This window comes from Peromyscus maniculatus, chromosome 5 (genome assembly GCF_049852395.1).
Source record: "Peromyscus maniculatus bairdii isolate BWxNUB_F1_BW_parent chromosome 5, HU_Pman_BW_mat_3.1, whole genome shotgun sequence".
Lineage (NCBI taxonomy): Eukaryota > Metazoa > Chordata > Mammalia > Rodentia > Cricetidae > Peromyscus > Peromyscus maniculatus.
The window spans coordinates 122,694,989-122,718,527 of NC_134856.1; the positions used below are offsets into that span (position 1 = coordinate 122,694,989).

At 44.6% G+C, this 23,539-nt stretch overlaps 1 protein-coding gene across 4 annotated transcripts in view; it reads right to left on the reverse strand.

Annotated features, from left to right (window-relative positions):
- The window catches only part of Adtrp (androgen dependent TFPI regulating protein), a 95,627-nt gene that overhangs the window by 89 nt on the left and 71,999 nt on the right, over positions 1–23,539 (reverse strand). For all 4 annotated transcript variants that reach the window (XM_076573226.1, XM_076573227.1, XM_042278394.2 and 1 more), the window contains exons 5-7: positions 20,701–20,816; positions 10,538–10,689; positions 1–109 (exon numbers count right to left, since the gene is read on the reverse strand). The exon at positions 1–109 is cut by the window's left edge and continues 89 nt beyond it. In XM_076573226.1, the coding sequence (XP_076429341.1) occupies positions 75–109; positions 10,538–10,689; positions 20,701–20,816 (303 nt within the window). In that variant the 3' untranslated portion in view covers positions 1–74. The remainder of the gene's footprint in view (positions 110–10,537; positions 10,690–20,700; positions 20,817–23,539) is intronic.

Genomic DNA, 23,539 nt, shown 5'->3' on the forward strand with positions numbered 1-23,539 from the left:
TGATAATGAGAATAATAGATAGATGACCAGTTCTTAGGTTTCTTCTTCCATGGCTCTTGGAAAATAGTGTGCAGTCATTTCTTCTTCATCCATGGCTTCACTGTGGCACCTGCACAAACAGACACAGAGATACCTCAGACAGGGTTCCCTGATGGGTATTCTGGGAGTGGGTAAACAGTCACTCTGATGGGGCAGTGGGAAGTCAAAAACATTTTTTCTCAAGGAGAGATGAACTCTGAAAAACAGCCACTATTGCTACAAGGACAAGAAGCAATCTAGTCTTCTGCCTTGGAGCTCAGTGTGTGGTTAGCCAGGTATTCAGTGATGCTATTGGTCTATTGGTCTTCACAGCATCCTCAAATCAGCCTCCAATTGCAAGTGCTTTGAGTAAGGGCTGTGTACTGCACACATCCATTGGAAAATGCAGAGACTTTGCTGACAGAGACAAAGAGACTGAATGAAATTAGAGAGGAAATAGAAGAGTGGAAGTCCACCGATTTGGGGTCCTCCATGGCTTCTCCCAATCCGATTTATATCAGTACTGACACAGGATTTGTTTTGGGTAAGCACAGTATAGGGTCATTCTTCTGTGGAAACCATGTGTGACATTACTAGAATATGTTCCATTCAGCTAACAGGTTGGTATCACCATATTGCTAATGTTGGCACAAGCTTTGAAACTGATAACCTCTCCACAGCTTATCATCTATCCTGTCTATTGCCAAATACTTAGTTGAACTTTGAAATTTTTTTTCTCAGCTCAGTCTCTTCCTCTTTGTGGGAATCAGAACTGTAGTATCTCTGGTCTGGTAGTGCTGTAGTGATTTCATGCTCCAGCTCCCAGGCCGGAAGCTGCACAGCAGCAGAGAGCCAGAGAGTGAACAGACAGCCTACAGAACAGAGAGCAAGAGAGTGAACAGACAGCCTACAGAACAGAGAGCCAGAGAGTGAACAGACAGCCTACAGAACAGAGAGCCAGAGAGTGAACAGACAGCCTACAGAACAGAGAGCCAGAGAGTGAACAGACAGCCTACAGAACAGAGAGCCAGAGAGTGAACAGACAGCCTACAGAACAGAGAGCCAGAGAGTGAACAGACAGCCTACAGAACAGAGAGCAAGAGAGTGAACAGACAGCCTACAGAACAGAGAGCAAGAGAGTGAACAGACAGCCTACAGAACAGAGAGCCAGAGAGTGAACAGACGACAGCCTACAGAACAGAGAGCCAGAGAGTGAACAGACAGCCTACAGAACAGAGAGCCAGAGAGTGAACAGACAGCCTACAGAACAGAGAGCCAGAGAGTGAACAGACAGCCTACAGAACAGAGAGCAAGAGAGTGAACAGACAGCCTACAGAACAGAGAGCCAGAGAGTGAACAGACAGCCTACAGAACAGAGAGCCAGAGAGTGAACAGACAGCCTACAGAACAGAGAGCCAGAGAGTGAACAGACAGCCTACAGAACGGAGAGCAAGAGAGTGAACAGACAGCCTACAGAACAGAGAGCCAGAGAGTGAACAGACAGCCTACAGAACAGAGAGCAAGAGAGTGAACAGACAGCCTACAGAACAGGAGAGCAAGAGAGTGAACAGACAGCCTACAGAACAGGAGAGAAGCATGGCCAGCCATGCCTCAGTTGGGGGTTAGTATCTAGAATATATAAAGAACTCAGAAAATTAAAAAATAAACAAAAGCTATCGCTCCACAAGTACCAAACAGTTCTAAAAAGAAGAAACACCATCAATAAACATTTTTTAAAAAATGCTCAACACCCTTAGCCATCAAAGAAAGGCAAAATAAAAATAAACTTGCATTTCACCGCAGCTGGAACGACCATGATCAAGGGAACAAAGGACATTAGATGCTGGGGAGGACGTGTGGAAAGAGGAGTCAGGTGCTGGGGAGGACGTGTGGAAAGAGGAGCACCGTTCATTTCTAACGGAAGTGTGAACTGGTGTCACCACTGTGAAAATCAGTATGGAGGTTCTTCAACAACAACAAAACAGTTCTAATAGAACTACCATATGGCACAGCTACACCATTTCTGGGCATATCCAAAAACGCCGTATTCTACCATAGAAGTTCTAGTTCATCCAGGTTGATTGCTGTGCTGATCAAAAAGTTAGAAAATGGGAGCACTTAGATATTCACCAACAGAGGAATAGATAACAAAATTGTAACACACATAACAATGGACTATTCAGCCGTCAAAAATATAATAAATGAGATTTGCCAGGAAATTATTCTATTGAGTGATCCATACTCAGAAAGACAAACACAAGTTTGCATATGTAGATCCAAGCTTCTAATTGTTATATACGTGTGCATAAGTGGGTTGTTTGAATGACGAAGGTATAGGTCTGGAAATCAGAAAAGGGGTTGAGAGGGGAAATGGAGGTTTTAAGAAAGAGAAGAGGAGCTGGGTGGCGGTGGCACACGCCTTTAATCCCAGCACTCGGGAGGCAGAGACAGGCGGATCATTGTGAGTTCAAGGCCAGCCTGATCTACAGAGCAAGATCCAGGAAAGGCGCAAAACTACACAGAGAAACCCTGTCTCAAAAAACAAACAAACAAACAAACAAAAAAAAAAAAAAAAAGGGAAGAGTGTAACAGAACACCTGGGACATGAGAGTAGAAAGTAGGAGGCGGGGGTGGGTGACAGACGGGTGGGGAAGAAGTGGGGAGAAGGATCAACAAAAATAAATGTATGAAAATGCCACAATGAGCTGGGCGGTGGTGGTGCACGCCTTTAATCCCAGCACTCGGGAGGCAGAGGCAGGCAGATCTCTGTGAGTTCGAGGCCAGCCTGGTCTCCAAAGCGAGTTCCAGGAAAGGCGCAAAGCTACACAGAGAAACCCTGTCTCGAAAAATCAAAACAAAAAAAGAAAAGAAAAAAGAAAATGCCACAATGAAACAATGTATTATATGCTAATTCCAAAGCAAACAAACACATACAAAATGCCCGGCTGTATTCATCCTTCAGACTGCCACATCCAACACTTCTATTTTTAAGAAATACACATTGTGGCTGGGAATATAGTTCCTAGGTAGGGTGTGCAAGTCCAGTTCCAGCACTGCTAAAAATAAAATCAAACAAAGCCAGGAAAAACAGTATCTATTACAAATCTTCTATTTGCCTTAGTATTCAGCATATTCAGAGGTTACAGTGACTGTTTTAGTTTTTTGGGCCTTTTTTTAAAGATTTTACTTATTCTCATTTTATGTGTTTGCTTGAATGCATATCTGTGTACCATGTGTATACAGTGACCTCAGAAGCCAGAACAGTGTGCTGGATTTCCAGTGGCTGGAGTGACAGACAGTTGTGACCCACCATGTGGATGCTGGGAATTGAACCTGGATCCTCTGGAAGATCAGTTGTTGTTCTTAACAACTGAGCCATCTCTCTAGGGAGGTGACTGGTATCTTGAAGTCCTGCTTGTGGCCTTTCGGTCACCTTGATTTCCTTAAAAACTACTATCTCCTGATCCCAAGATCCTTATGACCACCCTTGCATTCATCCTTCTCATCAGTTCAGATTGTTGCAATCACTTCAGCAAAGCCGAAGTATTACTGAGCCCTACAGGCTCCATATTACATTCATTCATTCCATTCTTTTTCCATTTTTATGTGAGTCACACCAACTCCAGTAAGTCTTCTCAGATTTGTTTGTGTTCTCTCTGTCTCTCTTTCTTTCTTTCTTTCTTTCTTTCTTTCTTTCTTTCTTTCTTTCTTTCTTTCTTTCTTTCTTTCTTTCTTTCTTTCTTTCTTTCTGAGATAGGGTCTCATGATGTAGCCTTGGCTGGCCTGGAACATACCCTGTAGACCCAGCTGGCCTTGAATTTACAGACAACTGCCTCTTTATGCCCCACTGCTGGGATTAAAGATGTGTACCACCACGCCTGTCCAGTAAGTCTTCTCTATGCTCTAGGTTCAATCACAGCTCCTCCTCTTTACTGCAGTGTGCTTGAGCCCAGTAAGTATCATCTGTCAACTAAATAGCAAGCTGCTTCCTTCACAGTCAAAGGCTTGATCAATATACATTTCTCAAATATATTTGCTCTGCACTTACTCACAGGACTTCTAACATTCTCTCTACCCATGTGCTTTCCAAGCCTCACCTCTTACATACGACTGTAACCATAACCTCTCTCCTCAGGCCTAGTGCAGAGTACCAAGACTCAGAGTAAAACAGAAATGATGGTTTAAGGGCTGTTTCAAGAGGAGGGTACCTCCTTCTTGTACATCAGAATCTCCTCCATCCAAACTTAAGCATCCAGGTGGGATGTTAGGAAATGTCTACCTACCCACTGCACTGGCATGGGTGTGATTTGAGTTAACTCCAAGTCTCCACTGTGATTAGTCTTGGCTCAGGGCAGTCCTGTTGGGAGCTTATGGAACTTGAGAGGCAGGGCATAGTGGGAGATTTTTAGGTTGTCGGGGTTAAGGAGAAATTCTCATAGGACTGGTAGTTGCCTTGGCTTTGATCCCATTTATTACTCTCTTTATAGTGTGAGATGTATTAACCTACTCGATCTTTAAAAAGCACTCTGACCTTAACCTATATGCTACTTTCACCTGAAGCTAAATCAATAGAACCCCCCCCCCCCAAAAAAAAAAAAAACCTGTAAGGTACATACAGAGCTTTCTGCTTGTTGACATTATTAACTCTCTTGGGTGTTTTACTGCAGCAATGAGAAGCTGGCTAATATGCCCACCAACACGGAGAAGTCACCTTCCCACACAATTCTGTGTGTGGAGATCACTTTATTCTGTAGAGAATTACATGCTTTGAATTCCTCAGAAATGGTGTTTTTCTTTTTGCTTCTAGCATACAGAGGCATGAGATGGATCTTTAGTTTTGCATTCTCTCAGAGCTGAGCAATTTCCACGCTCCCTTGTGTCTTCAAAATTTATCTCTGACCATGTTTCTATATTGCATGGAAACACTGCCAACTTATTAATAGGTCATCTATCTTATATAAATGACATTTACAAAGTGGATTTCAAACTCTGAGTGGGAAATAATGTTGTTTACTAGAGTACTTTTTGATTGAAGGGAATGCTTCACAGTGGGAAGCCTGCTGGTTGGCAGTCAGTGAGATCCACCCTGACTTCTCCAGTCTTCTCATCCTTTCATATATGTCAAAGGCTAGAGAGTTTCAGACAAATATGCAATATTCATCTGTTGGTGTGGCAAAGAAAATCCTTTTATCTGTACAGATATCATGCATATCTTTATAACTCCAGTAGTCAGAACACAAGACAAAATTTTTTTTTTTTAAATGGGCTCCTAGGTATTGACAGATGTGTATCTACAACTACATTCATCTGAGATGTTGAATTGAAAATGTGAAGAACATTTTCTGGTTTCAGTGGACCGCCTTGGAGAAGCACAATGCAAGATGACTCTCTCAGTGATCTTGGCTGCTTTAGATGGCCTGCTTTGATATGCACCTCTTTCTTCAGCAGCTCTTCAGTGGGTGCACCGCACCTCCACCTGCCTAGACACCAACTCCTGACCAAATGTCCTAATTTACAACCACTGGAGATACCTTCTTGACAGCTATTTCCAGAAAAATCTTTGTAAGAATTTTCTCTTCCTGCCTAGAGAGAAAGGCCCATTGACCCCCTTTAAACTGTTTGTTCTGATTGAGTCATGGGGAAAACACGCAGAAATGGATGTTCAAAAATGGCTAATGACCCTTAAGAAGCTCAAGGCCTCCTACAAAGACAAAACCCTAAAGCTCTAGCAAAGTCAGTAATGCTAAAGTGATAAGTCTGACATTTAACAGATAGAGGAAGAGCCACGGGACAACTGGAAAGGACATTGAGTCCAACCTGGGCAGATGAGGGCAGCCATCCTAGAGGAGGTAAGCTGAAGTAAGTGAGTGAATGTGAGCCAGGCAAAGGCTGGGGATAGAGTGGGGGTATAAACCCATGGGGGCCGGAGGGAGGGAAAGGAAGGAAGTGTAGACAAGGATGAGAGAACACCAAGATAGTTACTGAGTCCCAAAGAGTCTGTGTGCTTTGCGGCTGGGGCTTTCTTCTGGAAGCTGGGGGAGGGAGGACCACAATCCTGTTAGGAGAGTGGATGGTGGAGGTTCACACAGACAGTCCTGTGGTAGCTCAGTCACTTAACAGCCTTCACTGCCATTGGAATTTTGAGGGGTCTAGTTTCTCTTCTAATACCTTCCCCTGCTTTGAGGCAGTAGCTTGGGCTGGCCCTTGAGCTTGTGATTGATCTTCTGGCCTTAGTCTCTCAGCCTCTCAAGCGGGAACCTTATAGGTGAGTGTCAACCATGGCCCGCCCTCACTACATTTTCTCCCTTATCTTTTGGTTCTTTGCAATGAGTGATAATTTGTTCAGGATGTAACTCTTTATTCTATTCTGATGCAATGTAAGACTTTTCATCTGTTTCTTTGTTTTTCTCACGAATGCAGAGCTAGAGGAGAGGTACATCGTTCTCTGTACTAATCCCCATCTTGTACATCATGTGCATGTTCTTGGAAAGTGAGAGCCTGTATGTTGGTATTGGCTGTAAGAAAAATTGGACACATTGCTGGGCAGTAAAGGATATTAGGGGCTTGCTGCTATGGGGATTTGAAGGATAATAAATACAGTAATATTTTATTTTATTAAAAATGTATTTATTATCCCAGGACTCCAGAGGCAGAGAGAGCTCTGTGAGTTTGAGGCCAGCCTGGTCTACACAGCTAGTTCTAAAACAACCAAGGCTACACAAAGAAACCCCGTCTCTGAAAATGCATTTGTTCTTTTTATTTATGTGCATGTGTGTCTGTCTGTCTGTGTGTGACTTTATGTGCACCGTGTGTGCAAGTGCTCTCAGAGCCCAGGGGTGTGCGAGTCCCTAGAATTCAGGAGTGATGTTTCATGTTTTAATTCAAGGTGTTTAACATTCACTCTTGTAAAGGAACAATTTAAAACATCAATCATCTTCAAATTCAATACAACTGATTTAAAAACCTACTGTTCTTGATAATCTCTAAGTAATTGGGTTTTCTTTATCTGTATTTCTATCCATCAGATTCCAAATGGATTAGTCCTCTCCTCCATCTCCTTACTTCCTCCCTCCTGTTTCTTTTTCAGAATTACTGATCTTTGAAAGTCACCAGAAATCTTTACCCAGAAATTCAAGGAGCCTCAAATTGCTAGAATTAGATGGCCATACATTTGAAATCCCAATCCCCACCTCTCAGTGATTTCCCTGTGAATTGGAATTCTGGGTTTGAAATACTGGTTTTAGGAGCTTGTTTTTATTTTTGCATTTAAGTTAGTTTTGTTTCTTGTTTGTAGCATCTCATTTTAAACATTTACTTTCATAGAAAACACTCCCTTTAAGTCCCTTTCTGAACAGAAATGGAAGAGGAGTGGATAGGGGGGCAGAAAGGAGGTGGGGGAGGGATTGGGAGGAGAGGAGAGAGGGAAAAGTGTGGTCAGAATGTAAAATAAATAAATTAAAAAACAAACTAAATCTCCCCAAAGAAGCAAATGCACAGATCCAAGTTGAACATCTTTTTCCATGCTCTCAGCATCCCTTCGAAGTAGCTCTGTCTGGGCCCCTGGAAACTGCCTGCTCTTTGTACCCACAAGCTTATGCCTCTCATGGAGGCAGAGAATGGGTGGGAAATGCCATTTCTGTTTGATGGTCCAGAACTGCTGGTAGCTGAATGGTTGGGGGTGGTGACTACAGCTGATTTCTTCACTTTGTTATATACAAAACCACGGTGAATTCCTGCATGTCTTTTTGCAGAATTAAAACATAAACAAACTATTACCGCCCTCTCCCAAATTCCAAGGATGTTGCACCAAAATTATCCTGGGTTATCTTTACTCCCCTTAATAGCTATTTGTTGTCTACCTCTGTATCTGGCCTACCATCCCTTTAGACTGTCACATAAAACCTTTGGAATGTGATCTCCAAAATATATAAAGAACTCAAGAAACTAGACATCAAAATATCAAATAATCCAATTAAAAAATGGGGTGTAGATCTCAACAGAAGAATCTCAAATGGCCAAAAGACATTTAAGGAAGTGTTCAACATCCTTAGCCATCAGGGAAATGCAAATCAAAACAACTCTGAGATACTATCTTCTGCCTGTCAGAATGGCTAAGATCAAAAACACTGATGACAGCTTATGTTGGAGAGGGTGGGGAGAAAGGGGAACACTCCTCCACTGTTGGTGGGAGTGCAAACTTGTACAGCCACCCTGGAAATCAGTAGGGGTGTTTCTCAGAACACTGGGAATGAACCTACCTTAAGAACCAGCAATACCACTCTTGGGCATATACCCAAAAGATGCTCAACCACACCACAAGGACATTTGCTCAACTATGTTCATAGCAGCATTATTTGTAATAGCCAGAACCTGGAAACAACCTAGATGCCCCTCAAACAAAGAACGAATAAAGAAAATGTGGTATGTTTATGCAATGGAGTATTACACAGTGGTAAAAACCAATGTCATCATGAAATTTGTAGGCAAATGGATGAAACTAGAAAAAAATTCATCCTGAATGAGGTAACCCAGAAAGACAAACATGGTATGTACACACTTATTAGTGGATATTAAATGTAAAGCAAAGGATAACCAGGCTACAATCCACAACCCCAGAGAAGCTAGGTAAAGAGGAGGATCATAAGAGGAACACACATGGATCACCCCAGGAAGGTGAAAGGGTAAACTGGGAGGGGGTGTAGAGGGAAGGGAATTGGGGGGGGAGGACATGAGGGTTCGAGATAGCCAGGTTGGGGGAGGGATGGAGAGGGAGAGCAATGAAAGTGATACCTTTACAGAGTGAAACATTAAGGGGTTAGGGAGAAATCTGGAGCTAGGGAAATCCCCAGGAACTCACAAGGATGTCACCAGCTAAGACTCATAGCAGTGGTGGAGAGGGTGCTCGAACTGGGCCTCCCTTGTACTCAGATTGGTGTCTACCCTAATTGTCATCTTAGAACCTACATCCAGTGACTGATGGAAGCAGATGCAGACACCCATAGCCAAGCACTTGGCCGAGCTCCTAGAGTTCAGTTGAAGAGATAGAGGAGGGACTATAGGAGCAAGGGTGGGGTGGTTAGGATCATGATTGGAAAAACCAGAGAGAGAGCTGGCCCAAGCTAGTGGGAGCTCATGGACTCTGGACTGACAGCTGGGGAGCCTGCATGAACCCAATTAGGCCCTCTGAATGTGGGTGACAGTTGTGTGGCTTGATGTGTTTGTGGATCCCCTGGCAATGGGACTTTTCCCAGGTACATGAACTGGTTTTTTAGAGTCCATTTCCTATGGTGTGATGCCTTACTCAGCAGTGATGCTGGGCGGAGGGGCTTGGTCCTACCCCAACTTTGGTATGCCAGACTGTGTTGACTACCCAAGAGAGGCCTTACCCCCTATGAGGAGGGGATGGGGATGGGATGGGGGAATGTGGGGGAAAGCAGGAGAAGGGGAGGGGGAGAAAATAGGGGTTAGTATGTAAAATGAAAAATAATTTTAAATTTAAAGAAAAAAAGGAATAAAAAAATGCAACCTTTGGAATGGATTAACTTGACAGACTCCTGACTTCCACTATCCTCCAGACTAAAAGTCATCAGATAATATCTGAAACCTAGAGCAGAGTTTTTCCCATTTTGCTGTAGCCCATGGGCCCACCTACCTGATGTCCCCATCTATACATCAATGTTTGGTTTAATGCATTGATTTGTTATTGTCCTTTGTTCTGTGACTCTGTAAGTTCATGTCCCTTCTTCAGTAGAGGAGGAGGATGTTATCTAGAGCAACCTGAGTCCATGTTTACTGGGCCATGTTTACTCACATTTAGCTCAGAATAAGCTATCTCTTACAGTTTAGAATAAGAGCCACATTTTTCTAGGATGAAAGCAACTCATACTTTAAGAGTTCCTATCCCTCAAGCCCTCACTGGGGTGAGTGAAGACCCTTATAGGATTCTCCCCCTCATGTCTGAGGTGGTAACACCTTGTTCTTTGGGTCCTAAAATTTCAAAAGATGATTTGGTCTTGGAGTTAAATGAGATATTATTTGACAGAAGAGAAGAGACCCTTGGAGTTCTCCAAGGGAATGCCAACTTGCATCTGGCTTTTCTTCTTCCAGCATTCATACAACCTACTTGAGCTCTGTGAACAAAGGTACCTAGCAGTGTGGTCTTCTGGTTTGGACTAAGTTTTCCATTGGGGGCTGGAGGGATAGCTCAGCCATTAAAGACTAGGCTTAAAACCAAAAATATAAGTTTTCCTTTGGTTTGGGTGGAGAGTGGAGACGGAATAAGAAAAAGTATCTCGGGCTGGAGAGATGGCTCAGAGGTTAAGAGCACTGACTGCTCTTCAAGAGGTCCTGAGTTCAATTCCCAGCACCCGCATGGTGGCTCACAACCATCTGTAATGAGATCTGGCAACCTCTTCTATGTACATAATAAATAAATAAATAAAAAAAAAAAAAAAAAAAAAAAAAAAAAAAAAAAAGAAAAAGTATCTCTGTGGACTGTGGACAAGAGGGAAGCACTGACCCCACTTCCAGTGATTGATCTTCTCTCCAAGAAGGTAGATGCCGGCATTCAGGATGTAAGCAGCTGAGAAGAAGATGATAATACCCAGTGGGCTGAGGTAGGCAAACACAGGGTACACCCAGTTTCCGGTCTGAGAGTAGCGCCACAGGATCCTGCATAAACAAGAAGTCAAAATGATCATAGCAGCCAGTAAGCTATTTTCACCTTGGGTTCAGAGGGACAGGGGAACAGCAGGTGAAAACCAGCCCCAGGCGAGCATTTGTCAACATGTGAAAGTATTCCCGCATATCTACAGGAGGGAGTCGGTCGTCTCCTAGTGCTGTTACTTGTTTTAATAAAACATCTTTTTTCATGGAATGAGTTGGCCTTTTCCTTAACTAGTACTTTGTGATACATCCTGGTGGAAGGATAGAGGTCCACAACACATTATCAGCGAAGGTGGGTATGTGAGCACATGGCGGAATTATTGCTTTCTTTGAGATGGACAGCTGACTGAGGCATTGGACCTGTGACGATGGTGTCAGTTTTCTTGCCTGCAGCTGAAGTGGGATGTGTGCAGCTGTTGGTATTGGTACCTAAGAGGACAGGGCAGCTTCTCTCAGCTCTCCAAGTCTTGTTGACCCAGGAGGGGTCGAGATGGTGCATCATTGTTCTAAAACAGGATGCCTGGAGACTGTCTGTTATCCCTGACTTCAGCTCACAGGAATCCTTAGGGGTCCAGCACTAGGTAGGAATGGATGGGTTGGTAGAGAGGCTCAGAACTTACTCATGTGAGGATAGACGATAAGTTGTTTCTGTGAGCCAAAGGAAAGAGAAGAAATGCTGGGAGAGAAGCCATGACGTCTAAGTGAGGACTAAAAATGCAGTACGCTGGAAGCCAACTGCACCGAGGATGCCAAAGTCTGAAATAACTTAAAACACAGAGTATGTGTGAAGGGATGATGTCGCTTTGCTGCAGCTTACAATTGTTAAGTGCATGGAATCTGGAAGAGGATTCTGTGACTTAAATGTTCAGTCTGCCACCTATTAGCTGCATCACCTCCAGCAACTTATTAACTCTGCTGGTGCAGACCAGGGATCCAAATAGCATACACCTCATCGGGATGCTGCAAGAATGACTAGAATGAAATATGTGTTTGTAAACCATGTATTTTATGTGTAAGATACATGAGGCCATGCTTGGCATGTGGGAGTTTGACGGGAGGAGTTCCTGCAGTCATGGACAGCACAGCAGAGTTCTTTTGTAAGAGGGAAGATAGACCAGGCCTGAGAAACAGCATTCCAACATGGCTGTCTATCAGAGGAGTTCAGAAAAACAAGGCTTTGTTCTTAATTAAGCTTTCAAAAACCTGAATGGAATCTCTGTCATTTCAAATACATTCAGTTTGTTAAGTGTTTTGTGGACAAGGGCTAATATTTGGGGCCAGGACTAGGGTGGGGCAACAGGGAGCTGAAGTGTGGAATTTACAGGCTCATCTCTATGCATCAAAGGATACTGTCAACTGTTGCAGGATATTTGATTACACTGTGAGCCCTGAGATTGTGTTATTTACTCAAAAAAAAAAAAAAAAAAACCTGTTTCTAGTTGTGGTATGGTTCAGTCCTAGCACTCACCTTTAATCCAGGAGCTTTCTGCTTGAATATTGTAAACAGGATTAAATAAAGTCAACCCTTAGGTCAAGAGGTGGAGCAAGCAACCAGTTGGACAGGAAAAAAAATCATAGAGTAAGAGGGAGTCAGGAGGATGGACAGAGGGATGCACAGGAAGTAGAAGGGAGGGACATTCAGTTTGAAGAGTTTTGTTTGAGCTGGTGTAGAAGAAAACTCTTTCTGGGACATCAGAGGAGGAAGAAGGTCAGCTGGATGCTTTCTCTGCCTCTCTGGGCTAGCAGGTTTCCATGCCAGCCATCTGGCTCCTGAGTTCTTATTGGTAAAATCCAATGATTGAGAGTTAGTTGAAAACAGTCAACAGTGTAGAAGGGCTGTCTACAGGATGCAGAGAAATATGTGCAAATCATAAGTATATTAATAAGCTAACACAGAGAATATGTAAATAATTTGCCTAATTCAAAAACACTCCCAAACAACCCAATTAGAAACAGACAGGTGACTTGATAGACATTCCACAATGAACATAAACAAGTAAGATGTCAGATATCACATCTGGAGAATGCAGATCAAAGTCACAAGCTATCACATCTTACACAGAAGGGCTACCATTAAAACCCGAAACAAGGGCTGGAGAGATGGCTTGGAGGTTAAGAGCACTGCTTGTTCTTCCAAAGGTCCTGAGTTCAATTCCCAGCAACCACATGGTGGCTCACAACCATCTGTAATGAGATCTGGTGCCCTCTTCTGGCCTGCAGGGGTGTGTGCAGACAGAACACTGTATACATAATAAATAAATAAATCTTTAAAAAAAAAAAAAAAAAAAAAAACCCGAAACAAACCACAGAACATATGTGTTTGTGAGGATATGGAGAAACTGGATTCTTTCTACGCCATCGGCTAAGAAAACTGTAAGGCGGTTCTTCAGAGTGTTAAGACGGGTTATCATCTGCCTCATATACTCATTACACTGGAGAACATGCTCTGAGACTTGAAATCAGAGACCCAAAGATATCCATGCATTGGAGTTTATAGACCAAAGGTGGGAACAGCCCAAGAGGCCATTGGTGGGTGAATGGGGGAGTAAAACATGACGTTAAAAGGAGAAGCATTTGAACGTAGGTCACAACATAGGTGTGAACCTTGAAGGCGCTGCGGTGGGAAAAGGTCACACGCAATTCCATTTGTAGGAGGAGGCATCAGATTCATAGACAGGAAGGTTGATGGTGAGTGTGAGAGGTGGGCAGAGAAGGGATGAGGAGGTGTTGTTTACGGGGTTCAGAGTTCTGGATAGGGGATGCAGGTCATAGCTGTATAATGTGAATGTACTCAACGGCACTGAAGTACACACTTCAAGTGGGCAAAATGGTTGATTTCATATTATGTTCCCTTTGTCACAATTAAAGTCAATTTAGGACACTATGCTAGCTAGCTTTATTTAAACTTGACACCGTCCAGAGTCATTTTGAAGAGGGAACCTCAATAGCGACAATCCTCCACTAATTTGGTTTTTAGGCAAGCCTGTGGTACATTTGATGACTGATGTGGTCAAGCCTAGCTCATTGTGAGTGATGCAGGTGGTCTTAGATTCTATACAAAGCAGGCTGAGAAAAGCATGGTGAGCAATTCAGTAACATTCCCCCATGGCTTCCGCTTCACTTCCCACCTTCAGGTTCCTGCCCGGTCTGACTTCCTGCCCTGACTTTCCTGAGTGACAGAGTGTGACTTGGGAGTTGTAAGCTGAAATAAACCCTTTCTGCGCCCTCACTTTGGCCTTGGTGTTTTCTTAAAGTAACAGAAATCCTAAGACAGACAACATCAGTCTTGAGGTCATGTAAGTGTGTGACCAAGTTCATTGCTTGGTCCCTAGACCTGCCTTGCTAGGATATTTGTTCTCCCTGCTACATGTATGGTGGGATGACTGTAACAATGATATCATTCATTATAATAAATACTAGGATGAAGATGTGCGCAGCAGAGATGCATTACAGAAGGCTTTTCATGGTGTTTTCTGATGCATGGTTGTTTCTTAGAACAGACCAGAGTAGGAACAAGGAGCAGAAATATCCCCAAGCAGGTAGGAATGGATCCCTGAGCACACTCTAATAGACCGTATTAATTAGTTCACATGGTTTGCTTTAGATACATGAAATCAGGGCTTCCTAACTCCCATGTCCTTTTGTGTAAGGTAGTCCACAAGCGAGGACATTTCCCTAGGGACGTGAAAAGTTTCTGTTAACTTCACCTCTCTCTCCCCGTCCAGCATAGGGCATAAGACGGAAAGATCTTGACATCAGCAAACCCATTGTGCGCTTTCACAGAGAACAAGCCAGAGAATGGATAGCTGTTGGGTGGCAGTAGAAAAAGCAGAAGGAACCCAGGGGAGTCCGAGGCAAGCATGCAGTAATTGTTAGAGGGCATTCGGCAGGGGGTGAGGAAGGAGAGTCACTGTGGCCGCTGGAATCCCTTCTCTGTGGTTTGCCCGAATACAGCGAGGAAAGAAGGCAGCAGGGAGAGTACACCTTCCTGCACCTCACCTCTGTTTCCTGCATGGACTGAGTTTGGGAACTCATCCACATCACCCTGATACACCTTCCATGGGTGTGAGGCTTCCCCCTTGTTAAAGGCCATGGGGATTCTTGTCTGCCCGATCTCAGCTGTTGGCTACCTCAGCTGTCCTCCTGCCCCATGTGATCATTAAAACAAGAGAACTACCCCAGCATTTGCTCCCTGACTCTTTCCCTTGGACTCCAGAAATCTTCTCTCATCTGAGGGATCAGCTACCTGTAACCCCCTTCACCCATCTTCATTCAGAAAGCATGCAGTGAATTTCCTCTAGGTGGGTGGGTGTCAACCTTCGCTGCAGAGAGAAACTGCTGTGTGGGATGTTTGGGGGTGATTTCCTAATGTATAAACCCTAAACAAATCGAACCAGTGATAATTTTGGGGGGGAGGAGGGAGTGTTTTAAGACAGCGTTTCTCTGTGTAGACCTGGCCATCCTGGAATTTGATCTGTAGACTAGTCTCGTCTTGAACTGAGAGATCTGCCTGCCTCTACCTCCTGAGTGCGGGGGTTTAAAGGCATGCACCATCATCAACAAGCCAGCATTAGATTTTAATAGAACCTGAATATGGGATTTTAAACTGGCTATTAAGAAAACTATATTTGCCAGGTGGTGGTGGTGGTGGTGGTGGTGGTGGTGGTGGTGGCGGCGGCGGCGGCGGCGGCGGCGGCGGCGGCGGCGGCGGCGGCGGCGGCGCACGCCTTTAATCCCAGTACTTGGTAGGTAGAAGCAGGCGGGTTTCTGTGAGTTGGAGGCCAGCCTGGACTACAGAGCAAGGTCCAGGACAGGCTCCAAAGCTACATAGAGAAACCCTGTCTCAAAAACAAAACACTATATTCCAAACTACTTCTTTCGTAATTCATCCTCATCTCTATTTGTGAAACCACGATCTTTCCTGGCCACTATCTGAAAATTCTTAAAAGTATCCTTAATGTGTTCTTTACATTACCCATTACATGCCAATGAATTCATAAACCTAATCCATTTCTTCAACGATATATTTCTGGTAGATTCTTCATTTCAAAAGAATCTGGTGCCTTCTTTACTGTGTTGTATTTCTAGTTTCTGTTACAAGCACTATAATTACTTTTTAATTTGTACCCCCAGAAGCCCACCCCTAAATGCTGGTAATAGAGGTGCATTGTGTGACATCCTGATAGTTATTTTCATACATCAGCATGATGACTGGTGAGTACCACTGTAGAAAATGGGGCTGGGATTCTAACTCTTGCTAAGATTTGACTTTACAAACCATGTTGTGGGAGAATTTTTCACACTGTCACTCCGCTGTGCAAATAAAGCTAACTTGAATCAAGGATGGAGTCAGTGATTGGCCGACCAGGATTAACCATAGAGATGTTGGAAGACTGAGAAAGTTGGATAGAGAGGGACAGGAAGAGAGAAGGAGGGGCTGACAGGATTTATGGGGCTTTTCAGATTGGGGGTGGGTAAGTGGTGAGTAGAGTCAACTTATCATCCCTCCCCGTTCCTTGGATTTATCAGGTTTTGAATCTCAATTTCTGACTCACTAGTTTTTATTAATACTAGAACAATTCTGGTAAACGCTATAAAACTGGGTTTGACTGCGCTGGTTCAAGATGGAGGTTACATTTCAGAAATAGCAAACAGTGGCTCTTGGAAAGATTTTACCATGATGCAATAATTGGAAAAGGAGAGAATTTTAAGTGTGGGTATGGCCATCTGATCTGAACTCAGCTTGGTTCAGCTCTTAGCAACATGTAATATTCTTGGAATATGATTTATAATTGTGTGCGTGAGGAATGGGCTTAAATACTGTTACTCTTGAGGAATGTGGTAGTTAATGCTGACTGTTAACCTTATAAAACTGGAATCATTCAGGAGACAAGCCCCTGCACATACTTGTGATGAATTATTCTGATTTGGTTAGCCTCTTGGGCATGGCTAGAGGGATTGTCTTGATTAGGTTGACTGAGGTGGGGAGACCCGCCCTGAAAGTGAGTGGTCAGTAGTCTGGGACCCTGGACTGTACAGAAAGGAGAAATTTGGTTGACTCACAAGCATTTAACGCTCTCCGCTTGCTGACTGTGGACGCAGTCAGGGTGAACAGCTTGTTGCTGCTCTAACTCTGCGTGGTCTTTGGGGTCTCAGACCCTAACGAGTTCCTTTCATGATACCTTCTTCCTGCTGTCCTTCCTTCTCCGTGTTCTTGCAGCTTCTTGTGCTTTGACTACATCTTCTCACTTCCCAGCCCAGGCTCCTGCAGTCTGTATGCTCAGCTCTTTTCCCCTTATTAAATAGCAGTCCCCTGCAGGCTGGAGCCTGGCCTTATATGATCTCACTTTTCCTAGCAGAACCAGCTCTGTATTAGGGGAAACCTGTTCAAATCCCCTTTTTGAAATGGAACAAGGCCAGCAGCAGGAACATTCCTTGCTCCACCCATCACCACTGCCACAGACAGACTGAGGCGAGGTGTCTCGGGGTGAGAGAGCAGGGAGGTGTAAGCAAGACACCAGATTCCTAGGTGACAGAAGCTTTCCAAAGGAAAGGAACCGTTTTAGTCATCACTGCTCTGCAGGGCTTTGTTTTCCCTCTGCAGGGCCAAACCTCCAATTTTGCTACCTAAAAAGTAGCAGAAAGTGAACAGCACAGGGGAGGCAGTCCCCAGGGGTCCAGGCAGCTATTTTTAGGCCATTGTTCCGAGGTTTTATCAGAATGATGTCTCTGGTGCAGAGTTAGCCGCAGCTCCTTGTAGACTCCTGTTTGTTTCTCGCGCTCCCTGGGGCCCAGCCGGCTTTCAGGATCTCATTCTTGCTTTGTTGTCTCCCTATCTGCCCATTGCAATCAGCACACCCTGAGAACTGACCTAGAGCCCTTCTCCATGGGCGTCTACCACTAGGGAACTTCCTATGATCGTGTGTGCTCATGAGGGTGCATTTTGTTTAACAGGGCAGGACTAGCGGGCAGCAAAGGATCTCATGCCCTCTTCCTGGGGGCTGGACTGAACTATGGAAGTGTCTACTCTGGGACAACAAAATGCCCTCAGGTATACTTGTATTCCATTTATTTCAGTACAAAGCTGGCTCTAAAGCCGCCTTAAATTGGGGTCTCTTGTTAGTTCTTTCTCCATAGTGTATACAAGGCCAAGAGCCTGCTCAGCTCCCAGTGTGTACAAAACCACCATGCTGGAGACTGGGTGAGTAGGTGGGCATAAAGCTCACCTTAGTCTCAGCACTTTCAAATCTTTCCTTAGGTTTTGTTCTTGTTCCTTCCCCAGCTAGATCCCCCTGCCTCATGACCTCATGACCTCGAGCATGGCATCTAAGTCATCGGAACCCTAATGTTCAGAGGCCGGCCAATAAATAAGTTACCACCCTCCGTTTGTGGTGTTTGAGCATTGACTGACACTGACTCTCCTGAGTTTCTACTTCTCTTCTTCCTTAGTCCCATTTCCACATTCCAGCCACGGTTGTCTTACCTACCTCTGTACTTAACTCACAGTACTTACCGACTCTGTAACCCTGCTTAAGTCTTTTTTAAACCAGAAAAACACTCCGTTGGTAAATGCAAGTTCACTGAGCTGTACTCATGACCTAACTTTTCCCTATCCTCCAATTCAGCTTTGCGCTCGCCTCCTTTGGTGCTCCAGGGCAGCAGTTCCCTCAGCCTGACTAGTCTTTTCTCTCGTTTCTTCTGAGTTCTTACTCTTTCTCCAGATCTCAGCTGAAATGATTCTTCCCTTTAGAAGCCAGCCCTGACCATCAGCTGCAGCGCCCTGGTCACCCTACCACCAGTTTAACCACTGTATCTTCCTTGTCCTGTGTCCCTTCTCATTCCCAGATAGTCTCTAAGAGCCATGGGCTTCTTGTACCTCCCTGTGTCCTCAGTATCTGCATCATACAATATGGCTTCAGGATCTTCCTTAGTACAATGGCCCTGGTGTTGACTAAAAGGGGTTCCCAACTAGAGCTTTGTGTTCTTAAAGTATCCCTTTGTTAAACTTCAAAGACCCCAAAATGTGGAGAACAGTACAGAACACTTAATTCTCAGAGAAATTAAATTATACAAGAACTTTCTTTAAGAGAAAGCAAGGAAGACCTTAGCACTTGGGGTGGGCCGGGGGAGGAGGCAATGAGGAAGGGTAGGGGGAAAATGGGAAGATTACAGGAAAGAAAGAAGGGTCATGGAATTCTGGGTACCAAACTGTTAACTTATATGAAAAATGTGCTGCTGAAGGCCCTGAGATGTCCTGTCCTGTCTTAGTGTTTCTAATGCTATGAAGAGATACTATGACCACAACAACTCTTATAAAGGAAAACATTTAATTGGGTGACTTACAGTTTCAGAGGTTTAGTCCATTATCATCATGGCAGATGTAGTGGCATGCAGGCAGACGTGGTGCTGGAGAAGGAGCTGAGAGTTCTACATCTTGCAGGCAACAGGAAGTGAACTAAGATACTGGGCATGGCTTGAGCATATATAAGACTTCAAAGCTTACCTCCACAATGACACACTTACTCCAACAAGGCCAAACCTACTCCAAAAAAACCACACCTCCAGTAGTGCCATCCTCTATGAACTTATGGGGGTCAATTGCATTCAAACTACCACACCTGCCATGTTCTTTGAAATGTTATATTGTGCTTTGCTCTCATTGTTAATAGAGCACTGTACTAAATGGCTTTCCATATAAAGACTGGGGTGGGGTGGGGGGATGATCCAGAATGCCATGTGTTCTGTATTCAGGTTTTATGCATGGATGGTATGGCCCTTTCAGACATGAAATGGTGTCATATGAGAAGGCTGTGGAAGGCAGGGCTGGGGATATACTCATTGGGAGAATGCTTGCCTACTATGCATGAGGCCTTCAGTTCAATCCCAGTATCATAAAACTGGGCAAGGTAATTGTGGTGATATGAATGAAAATGACTGGTATAGGCTCCTGGGAAATGGCACTGCTAGGAGATGTGGCCTTGTGTGTCACTTGGGGTGGGCTTTGAGGCTTCAGATGCTCAATCCAGGCCCAGTTTCACTCTCTTCCTCCTGCATGACAATCCAAATATAGGACTCTCAGCTCCTTCTCCAGAACCATGTGTGCCTGCATGCTGCCATGTTTCCTTCCATAATGATCCTGGACTAAACCTCTGAACCTGTAAGCCAGCCCCAATTAAATGTTTTCTTCATAGGGATTGCCATGGTCATGGTGTCCCTTTGCAGCAATAGAACCCCTAACGAAGACAGTTATACACTTCTGTAATTCCATCACTTGGGAAGCAGAGATAGGAAGACCCAAAATGAAGATCATTGGGTTATTCTCAGCCATATAGGGAGTTTGAGGCCACCATGAGCTACATAAAACCTTGTCTCAGAATAAACAAACAAGCAAAGAAAAGAAAGAAGCTGTGGAAGGGAACTGGGCTTCCTCAAGTACCAGACAGAGGGTCATATGCATGCCCTTGATTGCAGACCATTGGGCAGCATTACAAAGAGTGACTGAATGATGAAATCAAGGTCAGTTACTTGATTCATTTCCCATATTCTTCACATCTCTGGCAACTGCCCTCTAGGTGATCGTATCTGAGGCCTAAGATGATGCAGGGAATCTGGTTCTACCTGCCAAATGCCTTTTCAGATGGAGTACATATGGATGCTTTGGATCATTCATTCATTCAAATATTCTAATTGAAAATGAAACTGAAGTCAATATATTCTTGGAAACACATGCTGTGTGCTTCTTGACAATTACTTTTCATGAAGGGAGAATAAGGAAGTTGTGGCTTACTGTGTGTGTGTGTGTGTGTGTGTGTGTGTGTGTGTGTCCTATGAATATGAGCTTTTCATGAGTATTAAAATCAAACAATAAGAACCCTTTCCCTCTGGAAATTTAAAGATGGGTTAGATCACCAACTACACCAACAGAAGTACTTAAGTACAATAATGCTATACTTTTATGAATGTTTATGTGCGGCACCAATGGCGAGCTTCAGTTGACCCTTTCTGTGCAATTCTTACCTGATAATGTAGGCAATGTTACAAGTACCCAACAAGGCGAGTCCTAGCTTCTTCGATGGATAGTGGTGTGGTCTGAGAATGGCTTCAACCAGCGAGAAGGGCAATATGGAGGTATGCTATAGAAGAAAATATGACAAACTGTAAGGTAGGGCTCCCTTACTTCTCAAAGTGCACACAATCCCCTTGTCCCTTTCCAGTCTATCCAATTGTACACTACCAGGTTGACCTTTGCAACCCTTGAGTTAGGTCGTTCTCCTTGGGTGCCCACGGCCCTCCTGTGGCTCCCAGTCACCTGCTATATTAGTCTAAACTCCTCTGTGGGTTATAAGGCTCTTTGAAATGTACTACCATCCTCTCTGGCCTCGCCTGCTGTGCTCTTCTACACACACACACACACACACACACACACACACACACACACACACACACCAAGCTTGTATATTCACACACTTTCTCAAATACACTCTCTTACACATACACAGGCACATACTTTCCCTTATGTATACACCCACAGATACTTTCTTTTTCCACTTGGACAGGGCGGTGTCCCTCAGAATCCTCTGTACTCTGCATGCTGTTCTCAATCCAGAAGCCTCAACGTGCTTCCTCTCCATAAGTGGGCTGTTCCCTCTCTGTGCACGCATGGATCTGTGCACCTGACAACTAATGCAATCTTCTGTGGTGTTCTCTGTGAATTTTCCCCCTTGCTAATTTCTCTTGATTCGCGGCTGTTATATCTGGTGCCACGTAGTCTCGTACTGAAGCCATTACCACGGGTGGGGGGCAGAAAACACATCCCACGCTCTCTGTGTTCCCCCACTGCAGTCATCGCTGAGCTCAGGCCTGCTGGGGATGGCAGGTGCTATGGAGTAGTCATAAGGCTGCTTCTGAAACTCCCTAAGCCCATCTTCCTCCCCATACCTTCCTTCTTTATAACCATCTGCTTTGTCATATCTTTCAAATACTTCAAACCCCATTTCCAAAAACACAGGAAGTGCCCCTTTCGGGGTGGGGTTGCTGGTTAAAAACTGCTGGGGTTGTTCCCTTCTGGGTTTTGGAAGAAGCTGCTCTAGGTTCAGTCCCTGGCGGTCTATACACAATGCTCCCTTCATGACTGAAGAGATTACAGAGCCCTTCTGTGACTCTGCAGCCTGGTTTACATCGTTCTTTGCAGGCCCTTGCATCCAAAGCCTCCTGATGCTAAGTCCTGGTGGTTATCAGCACCCAAGTCACAGAGTCCTCAGGGTTTGGGAGGGTCTGTGTGCTTGTACCTAGCCTATGGGACTGGAGCTCAGGTCTTGGGCTCAGGGCACTCCTCATTGTCAATCTCACAAGACTTGTGCTCAGGAGACCCCCACAAGAGTTGGTAGCTTCTTTTGTCCCTTACAGCTAGGACCCAATAAGGAGATCACGATGAGCTTCAGGTGACCAGTTTTGTAACATGTGGGACTGGGGTAGTAAAGAGCACATGTTAAGGAGAGGGGTGAGAGCATCATGGGCTGGAGTGGTCCAGCCAGGGTCACAAGTGGGTGACACTGAACAGCCGAGCATCCTAAGGGCTTGCGATCCTGTGTTGTAGTAACAAGGCATGGAAGGTAGCAGCATAGTTTTTATGCACTTTGCTTGAAACTGGTCCTGCATGTGCTGACTAGATGGACACACAATGAAGAAAATTCTATATTCTCTCTTGTATCCTGTACCTTTCTATGAGTCTGAGTACAGTTTGCTGCTTTTGTGTGTTCCTCCAATGAAGAAGCATGGTGCTTATGGGCATAACCTTCTGAATGTCACCTTGGGGCAGTAGTTGAAGACCTCTGGTCTGGGGCTACCCTGTTGTCAATTGGGGACAATAATTGAGCACTTTTGGTAGACTCACATCACTTAGTCCTAGGTCCTTGGTAGCATCTGGTGACCAACTACCTGCCATGGTTGTTGCTAACATTATTGTGAATTATGGGTGGATTCGGGGTGGAGAAGGTTCTGGGGCATTCATGACTTGGAAGCTTCTGGCCTGTGCTTTCCAAGCAGCTACAGCAGGCATTCAAGAGGATGAGAGCAGAACCATCTTGGGTCATCCTGGGGACTCCCTTCCTTTCCCACCACAGGTACCAAAACTCCCAGACACAACAGATTCTGATTCCTGATTATACTCAGTGACTGATCTCAGTGCTGTCTCTATCTGGAAGCCACCATGGGAGCTGAGGGACAGAGGAGCTGTCTGCCCTGCGTAGACACCTGCCTCTCTTCCTTCCTTCCGTTGCTCTGCTGCAGTAGGAAGGAAGGACCCTGCTTCTATTAAGAGTCATTAACAGGTCCATTATGCTGGCCATTGAGCTGACAGATTTTATTAACCTCACCCACAACTAGAAGCTCCCTGTTGTCTGCACTAATGATCATTGGGAGCAGAATGCCTGTGGAATAATTCAGTATGTTTGCATTAGAAGTAAATGAGTTCATGGTGATTAATGCTTTTACAACCAACAGCTCGGGATGCATGACTGGCCACCTCTACTAGGTGCCTGCCCTTTGCCAGTGACATTCAATTGGATTTCCAAATGAACCCTCCCTGATGGCTTCTGGGAAATTCACTTCCGTGATACCATTAGTGATGGTCCATAGACGGCAGCTTCTCACCAGTGAGAAGGTCTTTTAAAGTATCACATTTTCTCACAGGGGCTTGCGGCAGGCAGGAGCGAGGCTGGAAGACTGCAGTCTACAGGCTTTGTAAATATTGAGGCACTGAGCAGAGCCAAGCATGACGCAATGAACCTCTCAGCGTTTCAGATGTATCTGCATTTCACCGCACATTGACATAAATTACATAACCTTTGCCAGAGAG